We start from the raw sequence: 15414 nt of genomic DNA on the forward strand, positions 1-15414 counted from the left end.
TCATTGACCATGTAATCAACCATGGTCTTTCACTAAGAGAGGCTGGTGAAAGAGTGCAGCCCAATTTGAGGCGGTCAACGGTTGCCTCCATTATACGCATCTTTCAACAAACCAACAGGTAAGTATTGCATTTCACATGGATTGTTTCTATTCTCACTTGACATGTCAATATGGTCATACAGTAATGCATATGTTGAATTTTTTGTCTTTCTAAAGAATGCAACGTCTTCCACCCTCTGGGGAAAGAGGAAAGCTCCTCAGTAATGATCAGGAGCTTGCCATTGTAGGAATGGTTGCTGCACATAATGCAATAAAACTGCGTGACATCCAAACTAGAATTGTGGCGGACCATGAGATATTTGACAATATCGATAGAATCAGCCTCACAACCATTACGCGGACATTGTCCAAACACAGAGTGCGGATGAAGCAGCTCTACACTGTTCCCTTCGAGAGGAACAGTGAGAGGGTCAAGGAGCTACGACGACAATATGTCCAGGTATAGTGTATATTCAATCCAATGTCCAGTTCTATAAGCTTTGCACTTTGCAAGTAGGTAACCTACACAATACTAGGTTACAGTACAGTATGGTATACAGTAATAACATGACTTACATAAACTTTGTTTCAGAGAGTTATGGAATTGGAGGCCAACCAGGCCCCTCATGAATTCATATACATCGATGAGGCAGGATTCAATCTGGCCAAAAGGCGTCGACGTGGACGGAATGTAATTGGAAAAAGGGCCACAGTTGATGTGCCAGGACAGAGAGGGGCAAACATTACCATGTGTGCAGCAATTGCAAATGCAGGATTACTCCTTCACAGATGTCAGGTTGGACCCTATAATACAGAGCGCTTGCTTGCCTTTCTCAATGAGCTCCACCAGCGCCTGGTTCCAGAGCAGGGTCAGGAGGGTGGAAACATGAGGACCTTTGTAATGTGGCTTTCCATCACTCGCAAGCAATAACAACATGGTTTGACGTCCACCCAAGACTGGTAAGTCTCTTCCTTCCACCCTATTCACTTTTCCTCAACCCCATAGAGGAGTTCTTTTCTGCATGGAGGTGGAAGGTTTATGACCTTCAGCCACATGACCAGATGTCCCTCCTTGAAGCCATGGATGCTGGCTCCAGGGACATCACAGTTGACGATTGCCAAGGGTGGATCCGACATACCAGGCAGTTTTATCCCAGGTGCATCGACTTGGATAACATCAGATGTGATGTTGATGAAAACATGTGGCCTAACCCTGAAGATCGCAGAGATTAGATGCAAATTTTTTGCCTTTTTTTAGCCCCCCCCCCCCCCCCCCCCCCCCCCCTTTTTATCTTGGCTTTTTGCTGTTGTTTTTTTGTTCAGAATGCTCTTGTGTGTTTCATGGATATTTTGTTCACTGTGAGCAATACTGTAAAACTTTCTGTCCTATCATACCGTGTTTCTACTGTACCTCCTGCAGTAAACAGTAAAGAAACAAAAACCTGTTTGCTTTTTACTGGAATGCTTTTGAATGTGAACATTACTGTACATGTGGACATACAGTTACCAACCAAGACATTTCTGGTGTCAAAATGGTGGATTGCATGTTTTGCATGCAAATACCTGTAACACTGAAACATAAAAGTCTATGCAGTTTTTGTAATGTCAATAATAGCCAGTATTTTGTAACCTGGTGTACTTTGATTGACTGCATGTACCTTGTGAAGTGAAAACAAGTGTTATTCTTTGACAGACTAATTTCATTTTGAGTCAGATTTATAGTGTTTTTGTACAGTTAGTGTGTGCAGGGAAAGATGTGTTCTATTTTGAAATGAAGAGTTAGTATATATTTAACAAAATGTATTTTTGAGAAGAAAATTATCCATTTGGCCAATTGTGTTTTGTAGGTGTGAGTCTGTGTTAAGAGTTTAGAAAAAGTATCTGAAGTATGGGTAGGCGCTTGTTAGCGATTGGAAAAAACTGTAATATGAATTCAAAGAGAGCTTTACTAGTTGTTAATTCATGTGCAACTCAAAACTAAGTAATCCTGGACAAAACTGCCTTTTTTTTCCAGGCTTCTGAGACTAAGTGGCTTCAGTCTGCTCATTCTACCAAACAGTTTTGATTGGTGGAATCCTGCAGAAATGATTGTCCTCCTGGAAGGTTCTCCTCTCTCCACAGAGCAACGTTGGAGCTCTGTTAGAGTGACCATCAGGTTCTCGGTCACCTCCCTGACTGGTCAAGCGGAGAGTTCTAGGAAGAGTCCTGCTGGTTTACAAACTTCTTTCCATTTAGAGATGAAGCTGCTGAGTTCACTGGGACCTCCACACCTTGATACAATCCTGTCATAGAGATCAGCAGACAATTCACTGGACTTATTGTGTGCAGAATTTTGAGATGAAAAGTGAATTTAATCCATTTTGGAGTAAGACTGTGAAATGACAAAATATGGCACAAGTAAATGGCTGAGAATACCTTCCAGATGCATTCCAAGTTTCTCCATTCAATTTACATTTTATTAGCAGGAAAACTGAACGCTGCTATCAGATTTATAAGTGCCTGAAATAAAAATCACCATAATTACCAAATGTAGATGCTGATTTAAAAAAGACAAAACAATTTTATAGTAAAACTTTTATTCGGTTTTTTCCAAGTCAAAAACAAAGAACAGATACAGAATGAGATCATGACTTGATTTCTATACAGTGGCAACTTTAATTTAAACCTTCCTTTGCCCACACATGTAAAGTCATTCCTCAGCTTTACACCCTGCATCACCCTTCATTCACTCACGCACACACTCCCATTCATTCATTCGCACTGGGAGTCCCGATGACCTGCATTGAGAGAACAGCACATATTTAAGACTACAGGATGCAGACATAGCGTCCACCGAGATATTTACTGAGTGCAGTCACCAAACCCGGGTTCTGTCAAAGGCCAGAGGGATGCAGTCCTTTCAATTCAACACCCATTGGGGAAGCAGTGTTTTACAAAAGTAGGCATTTGAAGATTTTCAGAACAAAACCCAACCGATGCCTCGGGACTCCCAATCACATCCAACACCTGCTCTCCTCCCTATGATTCCCCTCGTCACAGGTACACTTGTAGAAAGAAAAAAAACAAAAACAAACACTGATTTTCAGAAATGAGGATCACTCGTGGATGAAGAGGGAAAAGGGAAGGGGATCCAGCAAGTCCAAAATATTCAGATGAGTTTTTCCATCAGGGGTACAGACTGTTCCCTGACATCATCAAAGCACGAGAGAAAGCACCCGCACTGAAAAGAAAGCTCACACTAATGTAGTGGGTAACAGTGTTTTAAAGAGGCCAAAGGCGCCGTTTCTCTGGAGGATCTCTGCTTTCAAAGAAAAAAAAAAAAAAAATCGTTACTCTTACCGAGGACAAAATAAAAGTAAGTTCAACCTTTCCTCTATCACAACCTGGTGACATCGGGCGAAATGCGATACAGCTGAGAGTGAACAGAAAAGTAAATCGTGAGTGGGAGAAAAATGTAAAAAAAAAATAATAATAATAAAGCACTCCTCCTTCACCCCCTGCCCTCTTCATCCACAGTGTGTGAACATGAGCCTCCTGGAAACATGTTTACAAAAATCACCAAAAGCAAACAAGTGAAAAGCCAAAAAGAAGTCTTACTTTGTCTCTATTCACACAGAATAGTAGTTAACTTTCTTTCTTAAATAGTCCAAATAAACCTGTGTACACATCAGCTATCAGAGATGGGACAATGATTAGTGAAAAGCCAGATGGATGTGGAAAAAAAATGCTCAAACTAAAGCTTGATCAAAATGTATCAACATGTGCTACTCATGCAAACAGTGACAGAAGCAGCAATGCCAAACTAGTATCCCTCATCCACGGCTGCCCCATTTCCTCCTGAACTCAAAAGTAAAGACACAATCCTTCTATTTTATTTAATAGAAATCTTTAAATTCTCCCGCATCAGGGGAAGATCATTTGGAAAAGTTTTCTTCTTCTTTTTTTTTTTTTTGCTTTTGATGCACAAGTCTCCAAAATAGCAGAGGACAATAGGATGCTGGTGGGTGTTTATGACATCATTCAGCGCTCTAGGGTGTGAAGGAGGAAGAGGGCGAGGGCGATGGGTACATACGCTTATGCAGTCGAAGATGCTCTGAATGAGAAGCGTCTTTTTTTTTGTATAAACTGCATGCCAGTTTCTCTCTCCTGTAATGGATGCGTTAATGGAGACGACATGTTTTAATGTAATTGCACTCGAGCCCCCCAAAACAACTGGCAGCAAGTGTTCTTTTACAAAAGCAGGAGAAAAAAAATGGGCGGGGGGGTCTCACAAGATACACCTCGGTGAAATGTGCAGTAAACAAAAAGGCGCAGGCTAACCCTCCTCGATTTTCCTTCCAGCTTATGCTTTTGGTGATGAATACAATCCGCTTAGCTTTTCGGAAAAGGCTTTTGGCAATATGTACGCGTTCCAGGAACCAAAAAAAACATTTAATTAATAAGAGCAAGAGAGAGAGACTGGATGCAGGACACTATAAAGTTAAAAAGAGACTCATTTCCCCCTCCACAGTTTAAATATTCACCACATCTTCCTCTCCTTTTTATCCTCTTGAGGGATTCTCAGTTTTGCTTCAACACCCCAAGTGAAAATTAAAAAACTATTTCAAAAAGGCAGCCTTTTTTTCCTTCAGGCAAAGCAGTTCAAGTCTTTCACATAATAGTTTTGAACTTTTTTTGGGGGGGGGGAAGGGTTAAAGATGAGGGGGAGGCAGCTCCTTTGGATGGTCCCAAGCTTGAGTTTTCCTCACAGGAAATGATCACAGTTGGGACCCCCCCAGTGGCTAAAAGCTCCGTCACCTCCAGCTGTTTAAAGATGCTGTCCGTATAGTTGTCTCCCACGAGGTGATGGAGCTTCATCCCCGTTCTGTTACTTCTTTTAGCCGCCTCCCCTTCTCCTGCGCGGCTCATCAGTTGTTCTCCTCGTCGCTGTCGTCAGGGCTGATGGCCGGGCTGTAGGTGGGGGAGGTGGGGCTGTATCCAGGGGAGGTGGGGCTGTATGTCGAGCCTTTGGGACTAGTCGGCGAGTACGTGGGAGATGTGGGTGAGTATTTGGGTGAAGTTGGGGAGTAAGTGGGGGATGTAGGAGAGTATTTGGGGCTGGTGGGGGTATAGGTGGGGGAGGTGGGGGAGTAGGTGGGAGAGGTGGGGCTGTATTTTGGAGTCGTCGGAGAGTAAGTAGGAGAAGTAGGAGAGTACTTCGGCGATGTTGGAGAGTACTTGGGTGAGGTGGGGGAATATTTGGGGGAGGTGGGGGTGTACTCCGGGGAGCTGGGGCTGTATGAAGGCGAGGTCGGAGTATATTTGGGTGAGGTGGGGGAGTAAGAGGGCGAGCTGGGGCTGTATGATGGTGAGCTGGGCGTGTAAGTGGGCGACTGCGGGGTGTAGCGTGGACTGGAAGGCGAGTATGACGGAGAGGTGGGTGAGTACGAGGGAGAAGTGGGTGAGTAGTTGGGGCTGGTCGGGGTGTAGTTGGGAGAAGTCGGAGAGTAAGATGGCGATGTCGGGGAGTAAGATGGGGAGGTAGGGGAGTAACTGGGTGAGGTGGGGGTGTAGTTTGGTGATGTGGGGCTGTAGCTCGGGCTGGTCGGCGAGTAGGAAGGAGACGTGGGGGAGTATGAGGGGGAGGTGGGAGAATAGGATGGAGAGGTGGGGGAGTAAGAAGGCGAGGTGGGAGAGTAAGAAGGTGAGGTGGGTGAATAGCTGGGCGACGTCGGGCTGTAGCTCGGCGACGTCGGGCTATAGCTAGGCGAAGTGGGAGAGTAGGAGGGGGAGGTGGGGGAGTAAGATGGAGAGGTGGGGGAGTAGGAGGGAGACGTTGGAGAGTAGGAAGGAGACGTGGGCGAATAGGAAGGAGAAGTTGGGGAGTAACTCGGCGAGGTGGGCGAGTAGGAAGGAGATGTCGGGCTGTAGTTGGGGCTGGTGGGAGAGTAAGAGGGAGATGTGGGGGAGTAGGACGGAGAGGTAGGGGAGTAGCCCGGGCTCTGTGGGGTGTAGCCACCTGGGGAACGAGGCTCGTAGGCTGGGGAGGTGGGGGAGTAGTTTGGTGACATGGCTCCACCTAAAGAAGAAGAGACATTTTAGAGATGAGTAAGAAACCATCCAGGTCTTTGATTTTAACGCATGGAGATTTACCAAAACACAACAAATGGATCTAAAGACATTATGAAGCTCGTATCTAAGCTAAGTGCCCAAACAAGAGATCAGATGTGCCCAGTCAGTGTCTAACCTGGAGATGGGATGTATGGGCTGGCAGGTCCCGGAGATCCTGGAGAGCCAGGAGTAGGAGACCAAGCAGGGGAGTAACCAGGAGAGAAGCCACTTGCGTCTGATGCTGCACTGGGGGAGAACCCTGCTCCTCCAGGGGTCATGCCGCTGCCTGGAGGGCAAATTAAAAATCAAACATCAGTAAATGAAGAACAAAATTTACAAAAAAAACAAACAAAAAACCCACACAAAGCAATGTAGGCACTCACACACACTTACCAACACTGGGAGACCAAGCGCCATAGGCTGGGGTGGCTCCGGTGTTCCATGGGGTCATAGCAGGGGACATGCCGCTCATGGGACTGGGCACAGTGCCGAAGAACATTCCCGTGGCTGCAAATCAGATGGAGACAGAACGTAAATATCGTATAAAGAAAAAAAATTAAATTAAATTAAAAAAAATCTGCAATTCAAACAATCCCTGGTTCTATCCAACAGACTTTCCCCCACTTACGTCCAGCCACGCTGATGCCGGGTATGTTTGTGGGAATCTCCATGCCGTATTTGCACTTCTCAGCGTCCAGCAGTAGGTCAAAGCAGCCCGTCCCCGCTGGGGCTAGCTGACCAAGCATGATATTCTCCGACACACCCTTCATGGGATCGCACTCTCCATGGGATGACGCCTCCATCAACACATCCACCTAAACAGAAAAGAAAAGAACATAACTATGAGGACAAAATCTTCATGATTCAGATTAAAAATAATTCAGCAGTTAGTTCTCGTACCGTCTCCTCGAAGGAACACTTCATGAGCGGTCCCGTGTCTTGGCGGTTGATGCCGTGACGGGTGATGGCCATCAGGTGACCTCGGCAGGTCATGGTGTCACAGAGCAGAGCCAAGTGGCGGTAGTTGACGTAGGAACCGTCGAAGGAGATGACGTGGTACAACTCCCTCTCCAGAGCCTTTCGCACAGCCTCAATTCCCAAGACCTAGCAGAGAGAAAAAGCAGGAGAGGAGGGGGAAAAGTAAATAACAAGGACAACAAAAACAAACAAAAAACAGTATTTTGCTCCACTGAGATAAAACCATTTTTATGTACCGTGAATATCTCCACAATGTCGTTGGAGGTGGTCCTGACGGGATCGACATCTTTCTCGCTGAGCACTCTCATGAGACTCACTCCATCCGTCTCAAGGATCCATTCCTGCAGGGCTTTGAACTCACCGTCCTCTGTGATGATGATCTTCTTCTTATTGTCAGTCTGGGGCAAGTGCATGTACACCTGAAGGAGAGGAGGTGGGCCTTTAACTTATAACCAGGCTTTAATGATGAGTTTGAGAACATTAACTTTTCTGCAGCAATCATTAAAATCTGCGTTATCCATTACCTTGCTGATCTGCTCGATGCCCTGCAGTGTCATGTCCGTCAGCATGTTGGACTCGATGCACCTCAGGAAGACGTCGTCATCCATCTTGTCCACCACCTCCTCGTCCTAGGCAGGAAATAAAAATTTAAAATAAATACAAATAAAATCTGACGAGAGTGAATTTACTGTTATTAAAATCATCACTGCTGCTCACCTCCTGGAACTTGTTTTCATCACTGTTCATGATTCTGATTCGCAGCACCAGCTTCTCAGCGTTGTCGTCGTTGAAGATGCAGTTGAGGTCTTCTCCAAAACCTGACAGAGACGCCACAGTTACATTACGGTAAATTCATTCTGAAAAGGGAAAAAGACAGAAAAGAAAATATGTGTCCACACCGCACCTGCATTGATCTTCTCTGCAATCTGCTCCATAGTCAGTTTGCGATCTGTCATGTGCTTCCGGTCGAGCTCGATGCGCAGGAGCCACGGCGAAATTCGCGTCACATCGAAGTCAGGCATCTCGTAGTAGACGTTCACCCACTCCTGGTCCTCGGCCACCACAGTGTTCTGTGGGTTGGGGTCGTAGTAGATGGCGGTGTTGGCCGTCACCTGAGAGAAAAAGAATCCAGCTTGTACATTAGCACTGAACAATTTTCTGAAAAATGACACTTCCTGTAGCTTCCTCTACATCCCATCAAAATAAAGGTACATTCAATGACTTCCTCTTACTTTTCTCAGTGTTGTGTGCTCCAGCCGACAGAGGATATCTTTGGCCCTCTCTGCGTCACGTGCCGCCTGACCCAGCAGGAAAACAGTCAGTGAAGGCGTCTTTGGCCTCTTCGAAATGTTGATCAACTCCTTCAGACGGGGCACACCGAGTGTTACGTTCTTGGCGGACACGCCGGCGTAGTGGAAAGTGTTCAGGGTCATCTGAGTGGCTGGCTCTCCCAGAGACTGAGCAGCCAGAGCACCCACCATCTCACCGGGGTGAGCCTGGAAAAGGAGGTGCAGGAAAACAAAACATGTTCAGCTGTTCAGAAGCCTAAAAGCGCTTAAACCCCTTGCGTCAATGTGCTAAACTCACGATAGACTGGTTGAACTTGGTCTCAATCTCTCCCAGCAGCCAGTCGAAAGCCTCTGTGGACAGCCGGAACTCCTCGGTCATGCGCTTGGAGCACAGTGTGGAGCGCAGGTGGATGTTAAAGAGCAAGGTGGCGTTCTGCTGGGCCTGTCTACTCAGAGGGTCGTCGCCATTCACAATCACCAGCTTCTTACTCAGGTCGTGAACACCTAAGGATGCAAATGAACAAAGACTGAAATTTTGTCTACAGTGGCATACGCTACAGAGAAAATAAACACCTTTCCTCCCTGTCAGAACACTGGAGCTATGATGATCTAATTATTCCGCTTCTTATATAACAGGCAGGAATTCACCAAGTGGCTTTACAAAGCTTTAAGAAGCACCTGAGGCCAGGTCATGACCTCTCAGCTCCAACAGAAGTGTGACGCTCCACACGCACAATTCATCCTAAAGAGCTGCAGCTTCAGTGAGATTTCTTATTTTTAAGCTTACCCTCGACCACTCTGAGAGGATGGAGGTCTGTCGGAGTTCGAGGGTTGATTCGGAAGATCTTCTGAGCGTTCCAGATCATTCTGGCCAGGTTGCACGGCAGCACCACCTGCAGGTGAAGCAGCATAGCAGAATGAGTATTTCTGCACTCTCAGTAGTCAAGCTGACCAGATGTCCCACTTTATGTGGGACAATTCAGCCAGTGTCCCACATTTTGACTGGCTCCGGTTTATAAAAGTGAAGACATCTCTCAGAGGAAATCTGTGGCCCATTAAAAAGAAATATGCTGATCTATGTATTTATCCTCACAAATGATTAGCAGACAGAAACATGGCCGATAGAAAAGTGGGTGCACAAAGGTCCACAGACAGTCCAGCTTTTATTAATTAGTTTAATAAAAATGTGTGAATCATCTGTGCATCATGAGATTAATACCAGACGTCTAACGTCCATAGTTTTGTTTTTAGATGCATTTTTTTTTAGATGTTTTTTGGGGGGCAGTGGAGTTACAGAGCAGACACAACTATTACTGTGATCTCACACACCTTACTGTCACCAGTAGGGAAAATTGCTCGCAGGATCTCCCTGTCCTCCTTCATCTTATCAAACTCCCTCTCCAAGGTGCCCTGCACATGAGCATTGGTCATTACGTCTTTCACCACGTCTTCTTGCAGCGTTCGCCTCAGTGCTCGCTCATTTGTGCAATCAAACTTGAACCTAGAAATATCAGATGAGGCATGTTAACCACTTTAAAAAAATGAATAAAATACTCAGCACAGATTTTAAAATCATTTTAAAACTCCAGGTCCGTGATTAAACACATGCAGGTGTCAGGTGTGTGACTCACTTCTTTTCAAAGGCTTTGTGCGAGGGTTTCACTGTTGCCAGATTTTGGAACTCTACATTCTCTCCCGCCAGGCCGTCCTCACCGTATCGCAGCTGCACCACCTGATTGATGGAGTTCCGCACTGTGCCATCATACTTCACCATCACAGACTCCATAGACTTGATCAGACGGCGCTGGATGTAACCTATAAATGGGGCAATTTTTTTTCCTTAAACATCTTGTCCTGCGTTTAAATTTTATTCTCCATTTTTCGGTCAGACTGCCCAGACTTACCAGTCTCAGCTGTCTTGACAGCTGTATCAATCAGACCCTCTCTGCCTCCCATGGCGTGGAAGAAGAATTCTGTTGGTGTCAGGCCAGCCAGGTAGGAGTTCTCCACAAAACCTCTGCTCTCAGGACCGTAGTCATCCTTGATGAAGTGAGGCAATGTGCGATGTTTGAAGCCAAACGGGATTCTCTTACCCTCCACGTTCTGCTGCCCCACCACAGCAATAACCTGAATAAGGAGGAAAGACAAGTCAGGTGTCTCGAACTCCACTCAAATCCAATTACTCTAACTCAAGGTGGTAAGGAGGACTCCTTTACCTGTGAGATGTTAATCTTTGAGCCCTTAGATCCAGCCACCACCATGGACTTGAAGTTGTTGTACTCGGACAGAGACTTCTGGGCAGAGGATCCCGTTTTGTCTCGAGCATCGTTAAGGATGCGATTCACCTGGTTCTCAAAGGTCTGCCTCAGTGTGTTACCAGGGGTCGGCTCCAGCTCATTGTTGTGCGCTTTTTCAATGACCTGGCAGACAGAGTCAAAGAAACATTATTATTCCTTATTCCTGTATAAAATTTCCCTCGATTATCTGCAAAAACTGGTGAACCAGCTGAATAAGAATCAGCCTAGAGTTTGAGCCGTTTATGAAATATTGTTCTTACTTCTATCACATCCTGTTTGGCTTTCTTGATCGTATTCTGGATGTCAAGGTACGTCTTGGCATCAGCAATGGAGTCACCAATACCAATGGAATGGCCTGTTGAATTAGAAGGGCTTATTATAAAAACAATCAATTTGGTAATATTTATTTAATGTCTATTCAGAAATATAGCGATAAAGCTCCACTTCTGATTTCTTACCCTCGATGAGCAGCCAGTTGTTGACCACTGTCTGAATGTTGGAGTAGAAGAGTCGGGTGATATCATGGCCCATTTCCAGGTAGGAGATGTGGACGAGGGAGCCAGCTGATGTTCCCAGGGACTTCTTACACAGGATGCCCATGATCAGCTCGCCATTTTCCACTATAACCTGATGAAAGAGATCATAAATAGTTTACTTACAGTGTAATAAGTTTCCAGTCTGTAACTGATACATAGACGGTCTGGCCTTTGTACCTTAGTGTCGCCGGGTGATATGTGCTTATAAGGACCGCTGTCCTCGTCATCAGGGTGGGTGCTGTGTGTGCGGATCACATTAATGTGTCCTGGAATGATAAGACTGAAGATCTGCTTGCCAGTCCACAGAGGACGAGGTTTGAGAATGGCCGGCTGAGGCATTTTCCCATCCCAGGTGGAGAGGAACATGAGGAGATTCATCACTTCACCCTGTAACGGGGATTAAAAAAAAATTTAATGAGTGCAAAAGGCACTGTGCATTTAGGATCCTTTAAGAGAAATAACTGCTGGTGATGAAACAAATCTCCTTACCCTCTCCAAGAAGACGTCCCTTTTGGTGAATTTGCGAACAGCAGTCAGAGTGTCCTGCACGATACCCATGACGGGCCTGTTGGACTGCGGTGTGACGATCATACGAGGCACCATGGCCAACTCTTGAATCTCTGCCCTCGTCTCCAGGGACTGTGGCAGGTGGAGGTTCATTTCATCGCCGTCAAAGTCAGCATTGTAGGGCGTGGTGACACTGGATGGAGACGAAATGTTAGAAATGCTAAATCACTTGTATGACAGCTATTTGCAACTGACAGCATTAGGAACTGCTAATAACAACAAATATAGTTAAAGATTTACTAAACATAACGAATTCAAGATACTCAGATTACTTTCAAGACAAGATGAGTCATTGAGTACCTGAGGTTGAGTCGAAATGTGGACCACGGCAGAATCCGCACCCTGTGCCCCATCATGGACATTTTATGTAGTGTAGGTTGTCGGTTGAAAATGACAATGTCACCGTCACACATGTGTCTCTCCACCTACACAGAAAATAGTGCTTTTTAGTCTAAACAGATACACAGGATTGCAAATCAAGTCAGGCTTTAATTATGTATTTTTTCCTTCTTACCTTGTAGCCAATTTGCAGATGAAGATCACTTGGTTTTGGGTGAAATCGCAGGTCAATTCTGTCTCCATTGTCGCGGATGATGTATTTGGCTCCGGGATACTGGCTGTTTCCTCGTCGCACCAGTTCTTGCAATCTGATAGACATCATCCGAAAGAATTAGCTGACACAAGTTCACTTCAAATTAAAAAATTCTTGAAGGCACAAATCATTACGTTAAATAAAAATGTACCTGTCTATATTGAAAGGTGTGACTATTTCTGGGAAGGTCATGTTGGCAGCAATGGATCGTGGTACGCCCACTTGGTCGATTTGCAGGTTGGGATCTGGGGTGATGACGGTTCGAGCTGAGAAGTCCACACGCTTCCCCATCAGGTTACCTCGCACTCGCCCCTCCTTCCCCTTTAGACGCTGTTTTATGGACTTGAGAGGGCGGCCAGACTTTTGCATCGCCTGATGTAGAAAAACATTGGTTATAGCAGATGATATTGGGCTCACATGAATGTTTATCTGTTTTGTTATGGTGCCAGAAAGTACACACATACTCTTGGCAAGCCTGGCAATTCATTGTCCACCATAGTGGCAACATGAAACTGAAGCAGCTTCACATCTTCAGCTATGACGTGAGCAGCCGCACCACTCTGCTCGTTTCTTCTAAGCTGGTTGTTGATCTTGACGATGTCGGCCAGTTTGTGGGTCAAGTCATCCTTTAAAACAGAAGTTAAGTAAGTCATGATGATTTAGGATGCTCTCACATATATGGGAGGGGGAAAAAAAGTCTCAGTTGTCCTTTACCTGGTTGCGAGCTGAGCCCTGCATCACTACAGCAGGCCTTACAGCCAGTGGAGGCACAGGCAGCACAGTTACAATCATCCACTCTGGTCGGGCGAACTTGGGGTCCATGCCCAAGATGATGTCTTCTTCATCTGAGATGCGCTTGAAGATCTCATGCACACGCTCAGGACTCAGCAAGATTTTCTTCTCCTGTGAGTCCTCATTAACGTGTTTCCACTCAGCATACAGCTCCAAGCCAGAGCGTTTAATGCGTGGTTGATAGCGTCCACAGCCCCCGTGACCCTATGTAAACCATAAGGGAAGGATGAGGTTAAATAGCTGAGCCATTCCACGAATGTTTGTACACGGTGACTAAAAGGCCCCACCCAAATACCTTCTCCTTGGTGAGATCCTCCTCCGTCTCCTGCTGCTCCATTCCAAATTTGTTGTCCATCTCCTCTCCGCCTTCACAGATGTTTTTTCCTTTGCACAACTCGTAGACGTGTGTCAAACGCTTCCTGGGTTGTCCTTTAGATTTTGCGAGGATGTCTTTGATCTTGGGATTGTTCTATAGGTTAACAGTAATGGATTAAGGTGTTTTAAGAATCCAAACTTGAAACATCAGGATAGAAATAAGATTTTTTTTTTCCTAGTGAAACGTCAGTACTGTATTATTACTACTTACTGAATCCACTAGCAGCTTGGAGCAAAAGAAGCAGACACACCGAAGAACCTTCATAATCTTGGATATGAAGCCAACGTGGAAAACTGGTTTTGCTAGTTCTATGTGGCCAAAGTGGCCTGGACATTCAGTCATGTTGCCTGAAGAAACAGAAGCAATGTAAACAATATGACATCATGGCCCACCTTTAAAAGAGTATATAAGGACAATAAATGCTAAATTGACAATACCTGCACATGTCTGACATCTCCCAGTTCGCTCTATGACCCCTTGTCTCGGATCCATAAGGCCACCAAGTTTCGGACGTCCTCCTTCTGTTGTTTCGGGGTACTTGATTCCCCCTTCTGTGACGGACATCCGTTTCTGAGGAGAAAACAAAGCAAAGTAAATTACTTTTTTCACATTACTGATCATGTCTCAAAAACAGATACATTTTCATTTTGTAAGTTCTTTCAATAATATAATAAAGTAAAATATAATAAAGTAAAAAGTAACACGTGTACACACCACGTAACACGTGTTGTTTCGCTAACAACTGTGCGTGAAAAACATGAAACTCTGCCCACATAACTTCATATTGAAATTTTCGCTATATGAAAAAAAAAAAAATCAGCAAAAATGCAAACCAAGAAACTAATCAAATATCAGTCATGTCACGCTTAAAAAACGACGTTCAGGTTTAAAAATGCTCTGACTTTATTGAAGTAACGATGCCTTTATTGTGCATACAGTGTTAAAATTCAAACACGCAATGAACACATCAAAGAGCTTCACAGACACCAAAATACTATCTCCACACTGGGCCCAGTTATCAATACGCCTTAATAAAAGGGGGTTTCATTCATGTGATAGCATAGATTTATTTAAATAATGATGTGCTTTAAGTTCTCAAACTTCCTGCAACATGCTAGTTCGCTCAAGCTAGTTAAGCTTACTGTTAGCTAGCTAGGCTATGCTAACAATAGGATTTCCCCGTTGTAAACGGAACCATGTCGTTGCCCCATATTTTAAATTACACTATAACTCAAGACACTAATGTAACTTATGTGATATGTAATAGAATTTAAAATACGAAAATCCCACCCTCCATAAATAAAACCTACAAGTTCATCTGGGCTGATGATGCCGAATTGAACTCTCTTGATCGTGCGCAATGGGCATGCGCTGTCGCCGGAGGGCGGTCCGTGCATCCTGTCTATTCAAAGAGACGCGTCCTTCCTCGGCACGCCGCTTTGTGAGCAGGAACAGCCTTTAAATTGTCACCACGACTCTGGTCAGGCCGCCAACGGTGACCGGAAAGTCTCCGAAGGCGATAGTCCAGGGACCTCTGCTGTCGGTTGTCTTTAAAGCCGAGTTAATTTTGTTTAATCATATATAAGCTGACTACCGACTGTTCCCCTCCCTTTCTTTGATCCACACTCTGGAGCGCTCTAAGCGCTACTGAGTGTTGAGAAGTCCAACGTTTGCTTATATAGATTGAGTCTTACTACGGGGTGGCCCACTCACAAAGACAGGGGCTGACTCTTCGGAAGGTGGGACGTGGATACCCGTAGTAAAACGCTCATTGGCCATTCAAGTAAGTTAAATGAATAATCAATTTTATTGCACGTAAAACCAATTGGAGGGCACGTTTGTATTTGTCAGCGAATCA

At 45.1% G+C, this 15414-nt stretch overlaps 1 protein-coding gene across 1 annotated transcript; it reads right to left on the reverse strand.

The window, feature by feature from the left end:
* Positions 1 to 3341: 3341 nt before the first annotated feature.
* On the reverse strand, positions 3342 to 15188 carry polr2a (RNA polymerase II subunit A). The gene is made up of 29 exons (XM_063469951.1): positions 14867 to 15188; positions 13994 to 14126; positions 13767 to 13903; positions 13476 to 13649; positions 13103 to 13384; positions 12853 to 13014; positions 12540 to 12760; positions 12311 to 12443; positions 12097 to 12221; positions 11719 to 11929; positions 11407 to 11616; positions 11152 to 11320; positions 10954 to 11048; positions 10613 to 10816; positions 10301 to 10523; positions 10028 to 10211; positions 9726 to 9897; positions 9184 to 9289; positions 8695 to 8900; positions 8340 to 8603; positions 8012 to 8219; positions 7825 to 7925; positions 7632 to 7736; positions 7344 to 7526; positions 7030 to 7233; positions 6758 to 6944; positions 6523 to 6636; positions 6266 to 6415; positions 3342 to 6097 (listed from the first exon to the last, which is right to left on the reverse strand). The coding sequence occupies exons 1-29, from the start codon at positions 14951 to 14953 to the stop codon at positions 4947 to 4949; spliced, it is 5901 nt and encodes a 1966-aa protein (XP_063326021.1). The 5' UTR covers positions 14954 to 15188; the 3' UTR covers positions 3342 to 4946.
* Positions 15189 to 15414: the final 226 nt, after the last annotated feature.

Source organism: Pelmatolapia mariae, linkage group LG3_W (genome assembly GCF_036321145.2).
Source record: "Pelmatolapia mariae isolate MD_Pm_ZW linkage group LG3_W, Pm_UMD_F_2, whole genome shotgun sequence".
Lineage (NCBI taxonomy): Eukaryota > Metazoa > Chordata > Actinopteri > Cichliformes > Cichlidae > Pelmatolapia > Pelmatolapia mariae.